Source organism: Marmota flaviventris, chromosome 14 (assembly GCF_047511675.1).
Source record: "Marmota flaviventris isolate mMarFla1 chromosome 14, mMarFla1.hap1, whole genome shotgun sequence".
NCBI classification, from domain to species: Eukaryota; Metazoa; Chordata; class Mammalia; order Rodentia; family Sciuridae; genus Marmota; species Marmota flaviventris.
In genome coordinates this window covers 89,473,394-89,494,989 of record NC_092511.1, presented here as the reverse complement: position 1 = coordinate 89,494,989, position 21,596 = coordinate 89,473,394, and the positions used below count along the sequence as shown (strand labels likewise).

Below are 21,596 nucleotides of genomic sequence, written 5' to 3'. Positions count from 1 at the left end.
TCCCAGCCTGTTCCGTGCAGGTCACAAATCCCCAGGAAGGGCCTCTGAGCAGGGGAAGTTCAGCGACTTGGGGACTGCAGAGGGCCTGGCTCAGGGACAGCTGCTGTGGCCCTGGCTCTGCAGCCTGGGTGTAGGTGAGGAAGTGTCCAGGCGGATGGTGAGAAGTGGAGCCTAGCGGGCGAGGCAGGTCTTGCCCACCGCGCTCCGTGGGGAAAAGGAGTAGCCTTCACGCACTGGCCCCGCCACTGACCAGCCAGGGACTGGCTGACCTTTTAACTTTTCCCGGTCTTCCTGTCATTATCATAGAGTGGGACAAAGACACTTTTCTCCCAAGGCCACCACAAAGACAACATGCTCAGCAGACCCAGCTCCTGGAAGTTGGCTAGGGGGAGCGGCAGGGCTGTCCCTGTCCCTGAGGCAGATGGCTCCCAGGGAGCTTGGTCCCCACCCCAGCTGCCGAGGGGCTCCCCTCTGTCAGGCAGTGCTGCTCTGGGACTGGAAGTCTGGGGTCTGCCCAGCTTATAATCCTCAGGGAGCTTCTGGCAGGCACCTGGACTGTCACCTCCCCTCTGGGGACAGTCCTCCTTGCCTCAGTGGGTCAACAGCTCCAGGCTGTTTTCTTCCCCGGAGCATCTGAACGCTGAAGCTAATGGGCTGGCTCAAAAAGTGGGGTGGGGAGGGCTGTGAGCTCCTGAGCACACTGCCAAGGAGGGGGCGGGCGGCCAGGGCTCTGTTGCCATGGGAACCACAGGCACCGCACAGGCGGGCTCCTCCGGGCACCCAGAGGGGAAAGTTGGCAGAGCATTCAGGCACCCGGCTCCTGGGTGCTTTCCCCAGGGCTGAGAAGAAGCTAGGGAGCCCGCCCCCCAAAACAGCAGTAAGACCCCCTCTCCCAGGGATCCCCGGGGGCCCTCACCTCTCCTCTGCCACCGCCACCCCCCCCCAGAGCATCTGGTAAGGTCCCTTCCCTCTGCTGCCCTGAATGCTCTCCCAACCTCAGAGCCAGGCAGCCAGGACAAAGGTATTTGGGAAATAGGAAAAGTCCACGCTTCGGGAAGTCTCCCACTCTGCAAGGATTACCAGGGTGACAGGGAGGCGATTCAAGGTCCTGAGGGACAGAGGAAAGATATGGAAGGACCCCTGAGTGTCCCCCTGATGATTTTGCCCTGGGCTGTTAATCTGTCCTGGTGGCAAGCCCCCCTACAAAGCCACAGCAGCCAGGGGCAAGCTTCTCCACCTTTGTGACCCAGGGGAGGGACGCAGGACAGGGAGGGGCCGGCCTGGAAAATGCCACCAAGAGGCTCCTAGAGCTCCCCCTGGCAGGACAGGACCCCTGCCCCGGAACAGCTCCCACCAGTTGCTGCTCCTTGACCCGGGGCACCCCCTACACCCTCTGCACCCCCTGTTGCAACCTCCCCTGGTAACAAAGAAGAGGGTGATCAGAGAGAGAGAGAGAGAGAGAGAGAGTGAGTTAGGGACAGACACCTGAGGGGACATGACCTGGGGGACAGGACAAGGGGCCAGGATTTGAAGCCATGTACAGAGAGCGCCTGGGAGGGGACCAGAAAGATGCAAGACGGACTCGTGCACATGTGCGTGAGAGGGAGAGGGAGAGGGAGAGAGGGAGAGAGGGAGAGAGGGAGAGGGAGGGGGAGAGGGAGAGAGGGAGAGAGGGAGAGGGAGGGGGAGAGGGAGAGGGAGGGAGACAGGGAGAGGGAGGGGGAGGGGGAGAGGGAGGGGGAGGGGGAGAGGCGGAGCAGGAGGGCGGAGCGCTGGGAGGCAGGGAGGGAGGGTGGGGTAGGGGTGTGGGCAGGGGGCGGGGGAGAAGCCACTGGTGACAATTACGTCTGGGTCCAAGCAAACATGAGGCAGCTGCCAGCCGGGCCGCGCAGTCCTGGTTGCCTGGGCTGGGGAGCGGGGCGGCCAGCAGCAGTTCCCGCCAGCACCCGGGATGCAGCGGGACAAGGTAGGCGCTGGCCGGCTAGGGCTCGCCTGGGATGTGGAGGGGACGTGGAGGGGATGTGGGGCTTCTGGGGACTGCTCGGACCCGGGATCCTCTTAGAGGTCCCTTCTATGACCCCATCCTCTGCTGTCCCCTTTAAGGTAGATTTGGGGAAAGTGAATGTTGGGGTGTCCAGGAGGGGACGAGGACTCCTGGGGCACACTGTGGGTGGAAGAGGCACTAGGTGACGTTGAGACAAGGGCTGGAGGGCAGCCCCGTGGCTGGTCCTGCCCAGTTAGGTCCCGGGGACAGGGGTCAGGCGGCTGGGAGCTGGCTTCCACTGCCCTGAGGGTCAGGGGAGGCAGGACACAGCAGGGGTGTCTGGTGCTTGGAGGAGGGCCAATGAGTGCATCTCCCGGTTAACTGCTCAGTAGCTAACGAGTGCCCTCTTCTACCGAGGACCCAGAGCAGCTGTCCCCTCTGGTGGGGCTGCTGGGAGGTTGGAGAGGAGGTGAGGGAAACACCTGAGACAGGGGTCAAGAAATAAAGGTAGAGGAGGGCAAGGAGGAAGAATTAACTGTGGGCAAGAAAAGTGAGCCAGCCCGCAGCCCAGAGTTAACCCTCAGAAAATGCCGTCCAGTGCCCTGCAGCTGCTCGCAGGTGTGGAATAGTTTTGCTCTGAAGGAAAGAAGAAGCACCAGAATTAGGTCTGGCTGCTCAGATCACCCCCAAATAACAGTGGTTAGAAAAAGGTTGATTGCAATTTTTCTCATGCAGATGTCGAGAGGGAGGTGATACAGGGCTGACACAGACCGCCCCCCCCCACCCGTCAGCAGGCACCCAGGCACCATCTGTCTCCCTGCCCAACATGGCTGCTGGCGCTCCAGCCAGCACATGCAGGTAGAAGTAAGGATAAAGAAGGAAGGACAAAAGGACCCAAATAAAATCAAGGTCTTGTGAGTAAGAAAGAATAAATACTGGGCTGGCCTCTCTTAATCTCGCCTCCCAAGAGAGGGCTTCCTGCCTTTCTCACCCATGAGGACAAGCAGCCCAGAGAGGGCTGGAGGCTGGCTTCAGATCACACTGTCCCAAAGCCCCGGCCCTGTCTAGTCTGTTTCTCAGGGACACCAGGAGGATCAGCAGAGGTGATGACGTGAAGCTTTTGAGCATGGTGACAATGAATGTTGAAAAGTTGCTTTCTCTCCTGTCACCTCAAGTGTCCCCAGTATCTGCCAGGAGGGCAGAGCAGACACGGAGAAACCTCATGCTTTACCGAGGCTCCCTGTCCACCCATGCTGTGGGTAGCCCAGGTCATGTGACCCGCGGGGTTGGCGTGAATGCTGGCCTGAGTGTGTACGACAGCCTCACCAGCACACGCTCCTGCAGCCCCAGGACAGAGTCCCCACGAGATCATGCGATGCAGTGTCCACAGGCAGGGACTCCTACCATCCAGCGGCACCCAGATGTGCACTCCAGCTCCGCCCACCAGCAGAGGATGGTCCCCCTCCCCTTGCCTCCACTGCTGGAGGTCACCCCTGGAGCTTGGCCACCACTGTCCCTGCTACATGGGCAGAGTGAGTGCCCTGAGTCCTGCAGGGGCATCTGGCCCTTCTCCTGGCCATTGTAGCCCCCTCCCCCGCCCTACACCCGCCCCACAACCAGCTCCTGGGTCCCTGTGGGTCTCACTGTCCTTCTGCCCACAAGAGGCCTTCCTGTGTTGGCCTGGCCAGGGACAGGAGTGGACCCCACACCCCTGGGTGCTGGGCCAGGCAGGGGCACTAGTTCCTGGGGAAGCCACCACTGGAGATTGGGAACTACACCTTCCTCTCCAGGGGCGGCGGGGTCTGCTCTCAGCATAGGCTGGGGATTGGCTCCTCTCGCCAGCCGCTGCCCCCAGCCCTGCCCTGCCCTGCTCCCCACTCTCCCCAGTTGCCCGTTCACGAACCCTGGCTCAGCCTCGGGGGTGGGCACTGCCGCTCCCAGCCCACAGACACTGAGGCCCAGAGGGGGACCATATGTCGCAGCACCAGGTCCCCATGAGCAGGAACTCCACCAGCTCTTAGGAGAAGGCACAGAGCCTGGGCTGGGCTCATCGTGGTGGGCACGGGCGCCGTCCTGGGCTCTGGGGGACTGTGTCCTGGAGGCTCAGCTCAGCCTGGGAACCTCTCCTGCCCGGCTCCAGCCTTTTTGCAGGAACTTGTGCAAAATGGGTCCTAAATTGCTCCCCGGTTCCCAAAGCCACTGAGAGCGCAGGTCAGGAAGTGGCCCTGCTGTCCAGGTGGAGACGGGGAGAAGGCCAGGGTCGGGGGGCAGGAGCCCTGAAGTCCCCCCTCCCTTGAGCTCCTGTTTTACAGATGAGGAGGCAGAGGCCCGTGCTGCTTGCAAGCGCTGTTGTCGCTGGGATTTGAACCCCGCTCTGCCTCACTCTAAGGCTTGGGTCCCGGGGCTCCGGCTCCAGGGGAAGACCTCAGGGGGCCAGGGCATGCCCCTACCCAGGTGACCGGGAAGCCGCCCGCTCCCAGTCCTGGGGCCTGGCTCCTGCCTCCCCTTTCCGGGCTGAGGATCCAGGAGTGTGATGGAAAGGATCCTAGGGGTTTCGACTCCACCTCCCCTTTCTCTCCAAAACCTTCCACGAGAGTGGACAGCTGCCTTTCTGACTCAGGGGCTGAGGCTGGGGCCCTGCTCCCATGGACCACTGCCAGGCTTCTCTGGGTGTTCCAGAAATGGCCTCTTCAAGGGGGAAGGACACCCCTGCCTTCCAAAGCAGAGAAAGAGGGGACCAGAGAGGCTGGGCACAGCCCCTTTCCTGGTGGCCCAGCCCCCGGGCAGGAGGGAGGGCACCTGACTCACTGTGGTGCCCACCCCCGCCCCAGCAGGCTGATGTTCCCTAGAACAGGTGCGTCTGTCAGCTGTGCTCAGCCCACGTCCTGGAGCCCACAGAGCCACGTGTCAGGGAGGAGCCGAGGGGACCCACAGGTGCCAGCTTGGTGGGGGGGACAGAGCTGAGCTGAGATAGGAGGACATCAGAAGGGGCCCTGTCCCTCCCCTCAGTTGGCTCTGTCTCCCCTCTCGGATCTGTGGCCTCAGCTCTCTGCCCAGCTGTCCCCTCTGCCAGAGGGGACGAGGCACTGCTGGCCTCCGCTGGCCTTGTCTCCAGCTCTGCCTGTCACCCCTGCCTCCAGCAATGGGCAGTGGGTGGCCTCCAGAGTAGATCCAAGTCCCTCTGCCACTGACGGCACACTCCACACCCAGCTCTGTTGGACGGGCACTCAGGGCAGCCAGATGCTAGCCAAGACTCTGCCCCCGTTTCTCTGGACTCAGTCCTGCCCCCTACACCCTTTAGCTGTGTGTCCACAGACAAGTTGCTCAGCTTCTCTGTGCCAAGTGCTTTTTATTTTCCTGAGGAGATATCACCCACCTGGATGAATGAGATCATCTGCCAGCTTGCTCAGCTGAGGGCTGCGGAGAGGTGGGGTGTTGACGCCATTGCTTTCTGGTTGCTGGGTACCGCCTGGGAAGGTACCGCCTGGGAAGGCCAGCCAGCCCCACAGGTCAACTCTGGGTCAATGCGATGGCCCCTTCTCAGGGTGAGGGAGCCTGTGCCTTGGAGAAGTTGGCAGCCGTCAGTCTCCGGCCAGGACGGCAGGTCTTGCCTCTTCTGCTCCAGCGCTCTGAGAGGACCGAGGCCAGGGGCGTGCAGCGCGTGGGTGGGTGTGCAAATGTGCCTGTGGCTGTGGGGACCGCGGCCATCTCAGCCCCCTGCTGACAAGACGAGCCACCTGGCCCACATCTGTCTGTGCCCAGGGTGGGTGACGAGCTCGGGCTCCCAAAGCCTCCCCATCTCAAACCTGGGGGCCCGCACGACACAACGCCCACCACTGCTTCCCGCCATCTGTCCCGAATGATGGAAATAGAGCCAACCACAGTGGGCGCCGGGCGAGACGGCAGCGCCGCCACAGCCCCTGAGGACAGGGAGACAGGTGGGCAGGCCCGGGTCCCAGCCTGGGGCAGCACCCCGGGAGGAAATGGGTTGAGACCTTGGACCTCCTTACCCGATGGGCAGGACTAGGATTTTCTGGGTGTAGGATAAGCACTGGAAACCTTAGCTGCACTTCCAAATAGGACGAAGAGCTTTATAGAGAAGCCCAGGCCCCCCTGAATCTAACCACGAAGCCCCCGAAGGGGTGGAAATCTCCCAGCAGATCCCAGCAAGCGCCTGCTGAGGGCAGCAAGTCTGTTACTGGCCATGCACTTGACCTCTCCCCCTTGTCTTGGGCAGTGGCCTGATGCAGGACCAGAGGGTGGAGACGAGTGGTGGTCTCCCTCTGGGGCTCTGTGTTCACGCCTCTCCTAACCACTCACAAACCAGCCAGGGTGTACCAGGGAGGCACTGAGCCGTCGGACTCTTTGTCCAGGCAACCCAGCTGGGTTGTGAGGGTCCCAGGTTCAAGGCCCCCTGAGGTCAGCCCTCCAGTCTGACTGACCACAGACCTCTCCCCTCTGCGCTCAGTGGTCTGACACTATGCCAACTGGCCTGAAGCCCACCCCCAGCCAGGTTAATTAAGTGGAACCCAGTGTAAACACTGTCTTTTCAACAGGTAATCTCTATAAATATTATTAATAAGCTATTTTTGCTTCCGATACACAAATATTTGAAACCCAGTGTGTGTTTACACAGACTATCACATCTCAGTTTGGACTAGGTCCACACCACCTGTTCAATAATCCTATGTGGCTGTGGCCACTGTGTGGGGTAGCTCAGACTTTCAGGGGTCACTGCTAGGCCAGGCTCAGCTGGGATGAGAAACAAGCTTCTTAGCCTGTCTGTCCTCCCCTGTTGTGGTCCATTTTCACTTACTATTACAAAATACGTCAGGCAGGCTGCCTTTTTAAGAAAAGAGGTTCATTTAGCTCACAGTTTTGGAGCTGGAAGTCAGAGAAGCATGGTGCAGGCTCTGACGAGGGTCCCTGAGGCTGCATCACACCATGGTGGGAGTACATGTGTGTCTCTGAGTCTGGGGTCTCTCCCTGTCCTTATAAAGCCACAAAAATTCAATCACATCCCCACATCACTGACCTCATCTAACCTAACCATTTGCCAAAGGCCCCACCTCTAGACACACGCAGTCCTGTTAAGTTTTCACCCTTAATCAATGTCAGGCCCTGGGGACTAAAGTGCTACATGGGTTTGGGGATGAATCATAGTCAAGCCACAACATCCGCCTTTGCTGTTTGTGCCTTACATGCTTCACCATGTGCTAGTTATTTTTTCTTAATTAACTGGCATTTCAAATTCTAATACACTCCCTGGAAGGGGCATTTTTTTTTTTTTCATACCAGGGATTGAACCCAGTGGTACTTAACCACTGAGCCACGTCCCCAGCTTTTTTTAGTATTTTATTTTGAGACGGAACCTTGCTAAATTGCTGACACTGGCCTGGAACTCGCAATCCCCCTGCCCCAGCCTCCCAAGCTGGGTGGGTACCTCTGTGCCCAGCTGAAGGGGCATCTTTCAGTCAGCACTGTAAAGGGAAAGCTGACAGCTGTCATGGAAGTAGGTGACCCGGTAATGCCACAAAAACAAATCAAGTGCGTCCCATTTCCACCTGCGTGGCCTGATGGGCCAGGCCCTCTCTTAGTACAGAGGTGGTGAGGGGGAGCTAGAGGGGTGCTAAGTCACCTCCCATGCCATGCAGGGCATCTCCTTGGAGCCTGTGACCTCGGGGCAACCCCTATCTGGACACTAAACAGGTGGGGGGTGCTCCTGTCAAGTTAGGGAGAGCACATACCTGGGGTCCTGGTGGGCTTGGTAAGAGGGTGTGCAGAGGAACCTTTCCAGGATCTGGGCTTCAGGCGATGACGTGGGTGATTCTGAGGAACCTCACTGTGTTGCTGTGAGCTTTCAATGAGCGACCTCTCCTGACACATGCGTAACCCAGTACCAGCACATAGCAGTGCGTCACCCTGCTCTGGGGAGCCCAGGTCCCTCCCCCACCCCCACAGGCCAGGGGGACTTGGAAGGAAGTTTAAACTCGCCCCGGGCCTACCTGTGAGTCTTGGCTCTGGGGTGATCGGCAGAGAGTTGCCCAGCTACCTGCAGCCTCTACCTTTGAGGAAATTTTTTTTTTTTTTTTTTTTTTTGGTATCAGGAATTGAACCCAGGGGCACTTAACCATTGAGCCACATCCCCAGCTCTTTTTGGTATTTTATTTAGAGACAGGGTCTCACTGAGGTGCTTAGGGCCTTGCTAAGTTGCTGAGGCTGGCCTTGAACTCGTGATCCTCCTGCCTCAGCCTCCCGAGCCCTTGGGATTACAGGTGTGTGCCACCTTGAGGGAATCTTGTAAGCCTTGCTGGGCACTGTCTCTGGGACATGGTCTTCAACACCTATGTCACCAGGGACTCTGTGGATCCCCTGGACCCAGGTCTTCTGGCTTCATCAGTCCCTGTCACCCTGCCCTGGCCATCCTGGGGCCTGTGGACAATGACAACTCTGTCACCAGTTAAAATGAGGCAGAATCAGGCAGGAGCCAATGGAGTGAAGGTCACTCCGGTGGACTCAGGAGAACATCAGGGACCATCACCTTGTCGTTCATGGGTATTTATCAAAGGCCTTATTTCTGTTTGTATTTTTAATACTCTTTTTTTTATGAGAGTATTTGCAATTTGAATTTTTTATTGATCTGATTGTGGTAAGAAATAAACAGAGTCCTGCAACCTCTCTACCCGATTTCCATCTTACAAAGCTAGTACAATATGGCAGCTGGAGTATCCACGGGGATGCAGTCCCCAGATCTTATTCAGATTCCCCCGGTTTTGCATGTATCATTTGTGCAAGTGTGTGTGTGTGCACGCGCGCTGCACAGGTTCCCAAGTCCGAGACACAGTCAAGTCAGAAGGCCTTGGAAGCCACCCTTTCCTCCCACCTGCCTCTCCCCGGTCTCTGGGGTGACCAGCCTTCTAATCAGTTCCCCATTTCTAAAATGTCATTTCAAAATGTCACATAACTAGAATCACACAGCACGTGACCTCCAGGATTGGCCTCCTTCATCCAGCCTGGCAACCTAGAGATTCACCCAGGCTGTTTGCTCTCACACTGAGCCCGTGACATGGACGCACCACTGTGTATTTAACTTTCCCCCACGGAAGGACAACTGGGAGGTTTCCAATTTGAGGCTCTTACACATAAAACTGCTGCAAGTTTTCATGTATAATTTTTTTTTGTTGTTGTTGGAGCATGTATTTTCAGCTCTCTGGGACCAGTGCCCCAGAGTGTGATGGGTGGGTTGGGCGGTCGGTGCATCTTTAGTTTTCTAAGAATCTGTAGAGCCGTTGTTCAGAGTAGCCACAGGGTCCTGCGTGCCACCAGTGAGGAAGGAGTGGTCCAGGGTCCCTGCATCCTCACTGGCCTTCGATGCTGTCACTATTTTTTATCTTGGCCATTGAGAAGAGAAATGGGATGGTTCTCAGGGTGGTTCTGCTCGCAGATCCCAGTGGCTAATGGAGCTGCCCACGTGGTCAGGGGCTCATCGCCATCTCCATGTCCCCTTCCACTGGAGGGCTGTCTGCATGTCTTTTACCCACGTTCTTGCTGGATGGTTTGTTTTTTTTCCTGTGGAGTTTGGGGAGTGAGGGTCTCGTGGGTGCCAGGGTCTGTGCCTCGAGGAGCTGTGGACACGTGGCAGGACCCTCTTTTGGAGGAAGAAAATAAATGCACCTGAAAACAGAAAAAAAATGAGATAAGTTCCAAGAGGACAAGGTTCCCAAGTCCGAGACACAGCAGTGCTGGGACAGGGACCCAGGGGTTCTCCTAGGCAGAAGGGTTGCTCCCAGAACCAGACTCCTGAGCCAGCCCCTGAGCATCCACAGGACAAGTGTCCAGTGCAGGGGCATCAGTGCCCCCTCAGTGGGGGGACAAGCCCAGCGCAGGAGGAGCAGAGGAGGCGGGGTGGGCAGGCCGGTTGGCCTTTCTTGAAACTCCGCAGGAAGCCACGGGGGCGGGGGGGGATGTGACTTATGGGCTCCTCCTGCCCCAGCTCTCCTCCGGTCACCTCTCAGCACTGGGCAAGGAGCAACGGGGTGGCTTCCCAGAGCTCCTGCTCTTCAGAGCCCACAGCCTCCGGGGCCAAGAGGAGGGCTGCTAGGGTGGCTGTTTAACACTCCTGACAGCTCCGCCAGACCCTCTCCCAGACAGACAAGAGTCAAATATTCATGAGGGTGACCTGGTGGTCATTCCCCTCCTCCCCTTCTCCCACAGCCTGACGGGCCTAGTCCCAGGCCTTGGCTCCTCTCTGAGGCTGTGTGGATAGCCGGGCCTCCCCTCTTCAGCCTCCTAGGAACCTACTCCTACCTTACAAGGAGGCCGTCACAGGCCCTGCCTTGGGGCTCACAGGTGGGATCCCGGCCCCCTCAGGCAGCCCAACATCCCAGCCCCACCCAGGCCTCCCAACCCCACCCCTCCTAGACTCCCCATCAGGGCCCCTTACCCCGGGACATGTCAGAACATCTGCTACTTTTGAAAGACTGTTGACTTGGTTGCGGGGGCTTGGGAACTCCAAAACTTCTATGAGCTCTCCGGGGTCCTGGCCCTATGACCAGTCACTCTGGCAAAGCCTGTGGCCAAGGCCACCTGAACTTTGGCATCAGAAGGCCTTGGCATTTCCAGTGTAGTCCTGGGATGTCCCAAATTGTCTCGGGGATGTCATTTCCTGGTCTATATAATTGGGTGGTGTTCCCACCTTGTAGGTGGCAAGGAGATGACTTGAGGCTCAGAACAGATGTGCCCTAAGGGGCTCGGCCGACCCATGGGCCTCCCAACCTCCCCATGTGGATAGAACCACCGTGAGGTAGAAGCCAGGGACACCACAGGCCTCTCCCAGCCTGGCCCCCGCGAGACAGAATCCCTGTGACCGAGCTGCACCTGGCATGGGCAGCCCTTGCCTGCCCTCCCCAGCGCTGTCCTGGAGGGTGGACCCACAGAGCTGACCTGAGGCCCACCTGGGCCTCTCCTTCCCTCGCTCTCACCAACCCGTGCGCAGATCCTTCAGCAAGGAACCTGGGAGCTGAGAGGCAGCAGCTGCCCGCCTCCCTGCCCCCTCCTTGACTGAAGTGAAGCCTTTATTCATTGAGGCCATTTCTCTCCTGAATAAGATCTTTAATAATGGAGAAGGTGCCTCTCCGACCAGCCAGGGCAGGGTCCCTGTGTGTGTGCCTCCCTCGGCACCCCTGGGCCCTCTACCCGCATCTCGCCCCCTTTCTGCCCATCAGCACCATCAGCCCTACCCAGGCTGCAGCTCTGGGCACCATGGAGCCCCTCACAGTGGGGCAGGCATGGAGAAAGGGGGCTGTGGGGTACTGCTGAGGAGGTGTGTTGGGGAGGTGGGGACAGCTGTGGACAGGGGAACTGACAGCTGGGACCTGGCTGAGGGGGCCTGAGAGCCAGCATAAGGGGTTTGGACACTGGCCTGCCAAGGGGTCACTTCACCCAAATCTGACCAGGAGTCACTGTGGGGCCATGAGCCATGAAGCCACTGGAGGGTTGTCCTCTACCTGGAGCCTCAGAATGCAGCAAGCCCCTCAGCAATTCAAGGATCATGGTTGGGCCTCTTCCCGAGTTCAGACGGTTCCTACAGAATGCGAGCAAGACAGAACGGAGGCCAGGGGTTTGCTTCCTGTGTCCAGCAGCCAGGGAGTGGGTCTCCAGCCAGGGCTTTGGCTTTGACCCCGGAGCCAGTGTCTGTCTGCACAGAGATGGCCCTGCATAGCCTCTGGTTCCAGGGCAGCAAGGCCATGAGGTCACTGAGGGTCCTAGGCCTGGTGCCTTTGGGACAGGGGCCAGCGTCACCCAGCCTCACAGAGAGGCCTCACTGGCCTCTGGCTGTCCTGATCTGACTCCTAAGCCTGGCTTCCTGTCCCTCCGTGGAGACTGTGACAGGACTGGCTCCCTGCCTCCCTCCCCCACCCGACTGCACATCTGCCTGTCAGTCACGCTAAGCCACAAAAGGCTTTTCAGAACTGTGCGAATGTAACACCCGTAAAGTCTCCCGGTCCTGGAGGGACAGCAGACACCTAAATGACCCTGGCTCTGAATGGCTGACAACCTGGCCATTCAGAATAGTCCCGTGAGCCCCAAGACTAGCACATGGATAGAATGAGCCCAGGGCTGCTTGGGGGCCGTGACCCAATCACAGGGGCCGAACCTGTTCCTTGGCCACAGGTACCAGACACAAAGGCACAGCAATGCCCAGAGGGACCACTGTGGCTGACTGCAGCTGGCCGGAAGGGGCCACACTGCTGCCCCTCGGGAACTGAAGACCTGGATGGTCTGGAAGCCAGGATTATTGAGGGGCCTCAAATATTGTTACAGGAAAACAAGTCCCACTGCTCTGGGGCTGTCCTTTCTCAGGTCACACCAACTCCAATTCAGGCCCCTCCGTCTCTCAACCACCCACTCTCTCCTCCGGGATCCCTCCCATTAGCCATTTGAGTTGCTTCTTCGTGTCACTGCACAGCTGGGTGGTGGGATCCATCCGTGTGCCCCTCCTGTGGTGACCATCAGCCATTCATTCATCCATCCTCAGCTTGCCATAGGTAAAGAAAGGCAGGTAGAGCAAAGGCTCCGGGGCACAGGGACACCCACTGCTGTCCGTGGGCTTTAGTGAAGAGAGGGAGGGGCTTGGACTGGGACCTCTGAGTGACCACCGGCTCTGGCAATCTGGTCTTTTCTCAGGCGGGGGCTTCAGTCAGCAGATCTAGGCTCACCCTCATCCCCCCCCCCCGGAATCCTCACCACCTCCTTTTGGGGGCCCCATTGTATGCTAAAGCAGGGTGCAGAGAGGAAGAAACCCTTAGAGATGGGGCAGAGAAGACCATGGAAGGGGCAACGGAGGCCCATGGGGCAGCAGAGCTTGGGGCCTCTCCAGCCAGGACTAGCACGCAAGCCCTGGGTGAGGTGAAGGCTGACCTCACCCCGATGTCAGGTGGCCCAGCAATGCCCCAGAGGCCCCTCTAGGATCAGCGGCTCAGGATGCTCTGCCTGTTCCTGCTGCAGGAGGCCATGAAGGCGTCGGATGGCAGTCTCCTGGGGGACCCTGGGCACACACCGTTGAGCAAGAAGGAGAGTGTCAAGTGGCAGCGGCCGCGGCTCACCCGCCAGGCCCTGATGCGGTGCTGCTTGGTCAAGTGGATTCTGTCCAGCGCAGCCCCGCAGGGCTCAGGTAGGGCTGGGGCCGAGGGGCAGGGGATCTTCTTGGAGCTCTGTCCTTTCTGAGGCCTCAGCCTCACCCCCACATCTCATCAGGGCAATGAGCTCCCGGCAGGACTCAGGGAGTGTGGGGACAGAAGGCTGAGGCCATGCTGGGAGTGGGTGGCTGCGAGGACGGAGCAGCTGTGGTCTCAGAAGCCAGGTTCCTCCCGACCCAGCACCCACCTGCCAGGTCTCCTTGGGCATCTCTCTGTCCTCTCCAAGTCCTCTGTAAAAAGAGGGCCTGGAACCCTGACACAAGGCGCATTTGGGCGTGCAGGGCCTGGAGAGGGGAGGCTTGCCCTCAGCCCTCTAGAGTTCTGCCCAGGGTGCCCCAGTGTCCAGAGCTGGCATCCTAGGGGTTCACAGAGGAACTAGCAGAAATGGCCGTCCTGTGCTTGCTGACGGCCATATTTGGTGTTTGGTGAGTGTGACAGAAAGGGAGATGCAGAGGCAGCCCCCACGATCTCACACACATATACACACCTCACTCAACCTGTGCTCGCATGCCCGTGTTCCCCACACACAGGTGGGCACAACCACCTTGCACACATGGGCACACAGCCCTCACACCTGCATGCATGCACAGTTGCCCTTCCCACGCACACACTCCGAACACTCGTGATATCACACATGGGTGAGAGTCTGCCTCTGAGGTACACACTTGTCCTTCAGACCTGCGCCTTGCTCACTGTCTTGGACGTTCTCTAGCTGTGTGATTTCCAGGGAACCTTGGGCTGGAGAATGGGCACAATCAAGGTCCCAGCCTCTCAGGCTTGATGGGGTCACATGTGGAGGAGGCCCCCTAAGGGGCCTAGGATAGGCAGCAAACATAGCGACAAGCAGCCACTCCCAGTGTCCTGAGTGTGCATGAGGGGACAGGGCTGCTACCCGCCAAGTCCCCATACTGCCTGCACCATTCCAGCCCACAGAAGCCCTTGCCCATCTGTGCTGCTGTCACCCTTAGTTGACGTTTGTCCCCCAGCCTTTCCCATGGAAGTGCTGGCGCACTTGAATACACTCTTAGGGCCCTTGTGCACCCCGTATTTATTGTGGGGGAGGATAGGTTTTGCAGGTGGTAGAAACAGGCTGATCACATCTTCACCGAGCTGCGTGTCCTGCAGCAAGATAAAAACACTCCGTTTTCCCTCGGCTAGGGAAGGGAGAGCAGGGGGGCAGGTGCAGCCTCTGTATATCCAGGGGACTCGGGGTCACTTTAACAGGCACGGCTCTGTACCCCTGAAACCCAGAGTCCCTCCTGGCCTCTGGGTCTCCCAGTCTTCCTGGTGGATCCAAGGGGGTGACCAAGCTGAGGCTTCCTTCTCCTCCTGTAGATCCCATGTCACCCACCCTCACCTCTGCGTCTCCCGCTGGCAGGCAGTGGTGGCTCAGGATGGGGCTGAGGCTGGTGTGTCCTTGGCCAAGCAGCAGCCCCTCAGAGTGGCAGAGTGCGGACAATGGGAGAGAAGGTGGGAAATGGAAGAGATGGGAAAGCCACGCCTACGGCCACGCCCAACTCAGGGCTCTTCCTAATGGGCGGGGCCTCTGACCTGAGGCTCTTGACAGGGCACGAGTGGAGGGCAGGGCGTCAACATGGATGGGTCCCCGAGTTTGGTGCGCTTCCCTAGGAGGACACATTTACTGGACCCCCACACCAGGCAGTGAGAAGAGATACGAAAGCGAAAAATGAGATTCTATGTAATTGTTGGAAGCGGGCATTGCAAATCTGTCACCCTCCTTTACATAAAAGTCCATGGGTGCTTGGAGTGGTCACATGGCTCAGCAGGTCACCGGCACTGGGGCCCTGGGAGGTGTGGAACCTGGAGCACCTTGGCGTGCTCTGAGCAGGGTGCCCACCCTGACATGGGTGGTACCCCACAGACTGAGGAACCCAGACCCTGATTAAGCCCGCATTCCTCAGTCCAAACAGATCTTGTGCACCCTTGTGTCCTCAAGGATGACTCCACGGTGTGGCGACACCAGGGGCTTTGTGCACATGTGTGCAGGTGAGGCTCCTCTGCTCCCTATGGGCTCCGGCTACAGAGGACAATGGGTGCCTGTCAGTGCTGTCTGTCCACGTGCTCAGAGAGACCGGGCACACAGTCCTGAGCACTCCGGTGTCTGTGGAAGTCAGGTGGCCCAGACACTTGGCCCTCCTGGCCGGGATTTTCCATTCTGCAGGCACATGGCCAGAGAGATGGGGTCTGGAGTGGCTGAGAGCAGAAGCCCAGGTCCAGTGCGGTGTCCTCAGGGCTCCGGTAGGTTGGGACCTTGGCAAAGAGTGAGAGGGACTGAGGGACCTGGAGAAGAAAGGACAAGGATTGGACCAGCTTCAGCTGTGCCCTGGGCAGTCACTCCTGGGCTGAAGACCCCAGAGTTGCAGCTGGGAGGTGGGCAAAGATGGTGGCCTCTGTGGCAGGTGGGTGGGGCCTCAGCCCAGAAGCCCCAGGGAGCCCTTCTTGATGACCCAGAAGTTGGGACTGACCTGTTGTGTGGACTCTCCAGCAAGGTGCTTCCTCAGGTCCTTCCTGGCAGGACACCTCTTGGAGCGTGGCTGAGGCAGCCAACCCGACAAACCTGCTTCTCAAGTCTGACTCCCCGCTAGGGCTGTAGGCCTTGGGTTTCTTGGATTGTTTAGCCAGAATAATACCCGCTTAACCTGGGTCTTGACTGTGGACAGCCAGATCCAGGCTGTTAAGCAGGGCAGCACTGGCTCCAGGCCTGGACAGGTTTGTAGAAATTCTGGAGGGTCGACGAACAAGGATGTGACTAAGCCCTGCCACTGTGGGAAGCGTCTCCCCCACCCCTTGGGCTATTCCTGAAGCAGCCCTGGAGCACCAGCCCCGTGCTTCTGTGTGACAGTGCAACTGCTGACCAAAGGACGTAGCCCCACCCCTCCCAGAGTGGAGCCCTGCAGTCTCCTCAGCCCCTGAGCCCCTCTGTGTCTGGGACATACTCCTCCTAGGCTCCCATCATAGATCCAGACAAAACCAGGAGACCACCACCAGCATCCCCCTGGAAAGGGGTCGGCAGAAAGATCTGGAAACAAAAAGTCAAACTAACTTGCCTCTAAACTGTGAGAATATATCAATATATACTGCCAGCATTTTACCATGTCTGAAGCACCAAGATTCAACTGATATTATATTTCCAAGTGAAATATCAGATTGGATGCAGATGTTCAAGGGTTTTTCTGGAAACTGGTTCTGTGATTTGGGAAGCTGCCATCTTCACCAAAAGTAGAGGACAGGTGGAGCCAGGGGAGAGGTGATTTGTGAAGAGGATTTCTACACAGAGGGTAGTTGAGCCCACCACCCTCGAAGCTGAGGGGCAAGTTTTGGTTTCTTCTTGTTACTTAACAACATACTCTATAGTGTCTTAAAGTAACAGCTATTTTGTTTCTCTCAATCCTGTGGGTCAGGAATTTGGGCAGGCCCCCTCCTAGATGGTTCTTCTACTTAGCATGGCATCGGTTGTGATAATTTGCCTCTCGCTGGTGGCTGGGAATTGCCTTGTGGTGCGTCAGTGTGGGTCTCTGTCCACGTGGCTGCTTGGGCTTCCTCACAACATGGCAGCATCAGGATAAGCCAGCTTCTTACTTGGTGGCTACTTCCAACAGGGAAGTTAAGGGAAAAGTCAATCAAGATAAGTGCAGGGGCAGCCCAGATTCAAAGGGAAGACAAATAGGTTCCGCCTCTATGTGGAGCTGTGGTATGAAACTTTGGCCATCATTAACCCACCACAGGGGCCTCAGCTAAGAATCCCCAGTGGAGAGATCCAAACCCTCCCTCCTTAGAGATCTGAGCCCTCTGTGGTCCACCTCTGAGGGATTGCTATGAGCCCCACTGTTTTATTTATTTAATTTTTTTGAGACGGGGACTTGTTAGGTTGTCTGGGCTGGCATCAAACTTGAAATCCTGTTGCCTCAATCTCTTGCATAGTGAGCATTACAGGTGTGTGCCACTGTGCCCAGCTGACGCTAACCTTAATCACTGTGTCTGGCAGTGTCCCAGGGTTCCCTGGAGAACTTGCTAGATGTGAGATAGAGTCCTCTGAGTCCCTCGCTGTGTAACCGCAGCGTCTTCATCCCTTGACCATCAGGACCGTCCATCTGGCCAACGCTCTGTTACATCCATTGGTCTAAGTGATACAAGGAGCCCATGATGGCCAGGTGGCTTCTCAGCCTGTGGTTCCGCAGAGCCATGGAATCTCACCTTCAGAAATGGCTTCTTCCTTTGGAATCTGATGTCTCTGATCTAGAGCCCAGAGCACTGGAGACATGGGCCAAATACTGGGCATGGGTTGGGGACAGCATCACCTCATCCCTTGGTTCCTGGGCCATCCTTTGGGCGGGAGAAACTGCAAGTCCAGCATCTAACAGGACAGTCTCAACCTCGCAGCAGTAGACCTTTCCACCTCTGGGCAAGGCCATCCAGGGGTGGGACACGTAAGGACAGTGGGGTTTGAAAGCACTTTGTTGCAGTGAGCCCCTTGGTCAGAAACAATGATGTGTGGGACCCCAGCAGCAGGGCGGCCATACAGGCAGGTCCACGTCTAGATATGTGTGAGCGGCGGGAGGGGAATGGTGGCCCTTTCTGCATGCGTGGGATACACTTGGCTGACCTGCCACCTGGTGGCTGGCTGGGTGCTCAGCAGCCAGGCCAGACAGCGGGAGGGATTCTTGTGCTGAACCAGCGGGAACCTTAGGCAACTACGAGAAGGGCACTTTGTTTCTGAGCAGGCACTCAAGTGGGCAGGGGAGGCCCCCCACTGCACAGAGCAGGTCCTCGAGTCTCCCTGGGTCCCAGGCCCCTGCCCATCCCTGGGCACCTTTCCAAGAGTTCACCAAGGACTCTGATAGTCTCACTCTGGGTTCTTCCCCAGACTTCCTTGTCACCACTGCCCCAATCCTGTCCCCTCCGCCTCCCTGAGCCCTGAACAAATGGTTAACACCTTCCCATGGTCAAGGTAAATCTGTGCCTCGGCCATCTCTCCTTCCAGACAACAGGGGTAAGTAGATGTCCACAAAGTTCTGCCCACCGGGAACATGTCCCATTTTTCCTGTCCCCAAGTGGGCCCTAATATCTGCTTGGACTTGGTGCTAACAGTTCCTCCAGCTCTGTCTGCGAATCAGATGTGAATTTTGTCCTCTTTGAGCAGTCTTAGGGACTTACCAGGTGTGGGTTCAGGGGACGGTGGCCATGTAGCAGACACCATAGGAGTACAAGCCACCTGCTCGCACAACTGGCCTGTGCCTCCAGTCCCCACGCTGCCCGGGCTCTGACCTCGTGTTGCAGCACCTTTACATCATTGTGGAGCGTTACACACCAGATCCTGCAAGCTGGGGGGGAGAGGGCGAGGTGGAGGGCAGCTCAGGACTCAGGCCACCTGGTGTCCCATCAGCCCTTCCACCTTTGGCACAGATTTTTGCCAAAAAAGCAGACTTTGCTCAGAACCTGAGATTCTCCCCACACACACACACACACCTGTGGTGCCACAGGTGTCCTAACCAGCCTCAGGCACACTGTGCCATGGAATCTACTGGTTGACTAAGCCCCAGGGCAGCGCTGCTCGCCCTGGCCAAGCCTGCTGTACAGCCGCCCCTTGAGCCAAGTGACCAGCTCAGAGCAGCGTGCCAACCGTTGGCACACAAGCCAGCCCATGAAGCTCTGCATCTTCTTTGAGCAGCAGAAGCTACAAGGTGAAGCATTCTTCCTTGACACTGGAGAGGATCTTGTGACTTGCCTGCACTTTTATATAGCAGAAGTACCAAGTAGCAATGGCTTTATCTAAGATAGGAGGTGGCGGGCACTCGCTGTTAGTTGAGGATGTGAGTCAACGTCTGTTCTTTTGCCCTCACAGTTGCAAAATAGTTGCTTTGGCTTCCACCATCATGGCCTCATTCCAGGCAAGAGGTAGAAGAAATCTGGAGGAAGGGGAAAACTGGTGATGCTTCCATCAGGAAAGCAACACTTTCGGAAATCTCTGGAAGATTTAGGCTTACATTTCATGGGTCATAACTAAGCCATGCTGTCTGCAAGGAAGGTGGGGGGAATGGTAATTTGGGGGGATGGGCTTATCTCCATCTCCAACAGAATCTATTCCATAGTCGAAGAAGCAGGGAGAATAGATGTGGAGCTGGCGTTCTCGGCCACACGCAGCACAACAGCTCACAGGGTCACACTGAGGGCTGAAGGTGCTCACTGGGGCTCAGAAGGCATGGGGGGTGGGCAGGGTTAGCAGTTCCTGCTCCAGGTACATCTTCCCCTAATCTCATCGGAGGGACCCCTTCCCCCCTCTTCATGCTGCACCAGTAAGGCTGGGGGGGTATCCGTGAGTAAAGGTCAGAGGCCAAGAAAAAGCCAAAGACCAGGGTCCCCTGCCCCAGCTCTGCCTGGAGCCCCGGCACTGAGCCTCCTAGGTGACTGCAGAGAGATGGGGGCCTGGCGGGGCCCTCTGCAGTGAGATCACACCCTTAGTGAGAGTCACACTGGTGGCAGCTCCTCCCTGGGTGCTAGGAGCTCAGGAGCCCTGCCCACCCTCACCAGTCCCCTCCCGTACAACCTCGGGGACAGTGAGCTCCTGGGTTGGGAGGCTGCGGAGCCAGGTGCAAGGTGGAGGGTCCTGAGGCAGGAGTTGGGCTGGTGGAGAGACACATCCAGGGCAGAAGCTGTGGGGCTCTGGCTGCCCAGGGCTTCTGGGCCTCTGGGCTGAAGGGTAGCTTGTCTTTGGAAAGACCAAGAGAGCAGGCAACAGGACAGAGAGATAGGCTGGGGCCAAGAGAAGAGACGCTGGGACTGAGAGGCCAGAAGTGGGTGGGGGAAGAGAAAGTTCTAGAAAAAGAAAGGCACTCAGCATCAGGTTGGGAGAGGCAGGCAGAGGAGGCAGGGGGCGGCGGCCTGCCCGGTGGCCTGTGGTGCAGAGCCTAGGACAGGCCCTGGGCCTGGGGCCCCCAGGCGGGGCATGGCGGGGCATGGCGGGGGACCCCGCCTGAGGCTGCAGGAGTGCCAGCATGGCTGCAAAAAGCACCTGGGCGACATCATCAGCTTCTTCTTCCGCTTCATCTCTGGGAACCTGGCTCGAGGTGAGGGCTGCTCGGTGGGACCAGGGTCGCGAGGTGGAGGGCAGAGAGAGGCAGCCCTGGGGCTGAGGACCCAGCCTGCCTCCTGCACAGCACTGACCAGGGGCAGCGGCCCTGGGGACAGGACTGGAAAGAATCGGTCTCTGAGCTCTGCCTCTCTTGCTGTGAGCTGTGGGCAGTGGAGGCCAAGCCAGGGCTGCCCAGGAGGAAGAGCAGGAGGGGAGGGGACAATCCTCCTCCCGGGGCGTGCACAGACCCTGGGCCCCTAGGCTGGCCCTCCCTCGCACACCCCCACTGTCTTCCTCCATCTGTGGTGATGATAAGGGAGATGAGCTGGTGGGTGACAGATACCCACCTTTCAAAATTCATGAAACCCAACATTCCTGGAGGTGTGGCAGGGGTGCAGGGGGTCCCCTGAGAATCCCTGAGTTCTCTCAGGCTCGGGCCTGGGCTGGAGCTCAGGATGGGGGTGACTCCAAGCAGGCTGCGTCTCATCCCCTCTTCCTCTCTGCCTCCTCCGCCCCCCACCCAGAGCTGAGCAGGACCAAGACCCAGACTTAGCTCTGGGGACAGCAAGTAGGATGGAGGGGAGGGATCCATGCACATGGAGACCCGGAGTCTCCTTGGCAGGATACCTGGGAAGGGGTGGTGACAGGAGCTTCAGACCCAGAAACAGGGTGGCCATCTGCAGCTTGGGGACCCAGCAAGGACTTCCTGGCTCTTTCGTCCTGTCCTGCTACTGGTGGGCTAAAGCAGTCATGTGACTTCCTGGGTATAAATCGAAACCCCTAAAAATCCTGGATGAGTTGGTGTGGGCGTGCAAGGCACACTTCCCAAGAACCAAAGCAACAAGCTGAGTGTGATGCCCACGGACCTGCCTGCCCACCGCGAGCCGAGGGCAGGGCTGGAGTCCCTGACCTTGTCCTCTCCCCAGAGGCAGGGCCTTGGGCCCAGATTATTCCCTGCCTCATCTGGAGCACCCAGCACAGAGCCTCTGTCACGTTAAATGCCTGTCAGACTCACAGATGACATTTTAAGAATAAAAACACCAAATTGAGCACAGAATCAAACCTCTGGAAATCAGTGGAAAATACTGGAAAGCAGAATTTAATCTCTAGGGACAAGAGGAGAGGATTCTGCTGTTGTGACGGTTTGCAGATGGGGGCCAAGTCTGGAGCCACGTGGCAAGCTCAGGGGGCTCTGGTGGGGACCCAGGCCCTTACCTTGAGGTGCTCCTGCCACCCTTGGCCATGCCTGCAGGGGCAGAGCACGCCCCTCTCCAGGAAGGGGGAGGAGGGGATTTGAGGTGGGGCCCCTGGCTGCTTCTTTGTG

At 58.1% G+C, this 21,596-nt stretch overlaps 1 protein-coding gene across 1 annotated transcript in view; it reads left to right on the top strand.

Moving 5' to 3' along the window:
- The first annotated feature begins 1,863 nt into the window (after positions 1–1,863).
- Positions 1,864–21,596, top strand: part of Kcnip3 (potassium voltage-gated channel interacting protein 3) — a 75,491-nt gene continuing 55,758 nt past the window's right edge. Inside the window, exons 1-2 of the mRNA XM_027919799.2 lie at positions 1,864–1,966; positions 12,992–13,157. Of these exons, the coding sequence (XP_027775600.1) occupies positions 1,864–1,966; positions 12,992–13,157 (269 nt within the window). The remainder of the gene's footprint in view (positions 1,967–12,991; positions 13,158–21,596) is intronic.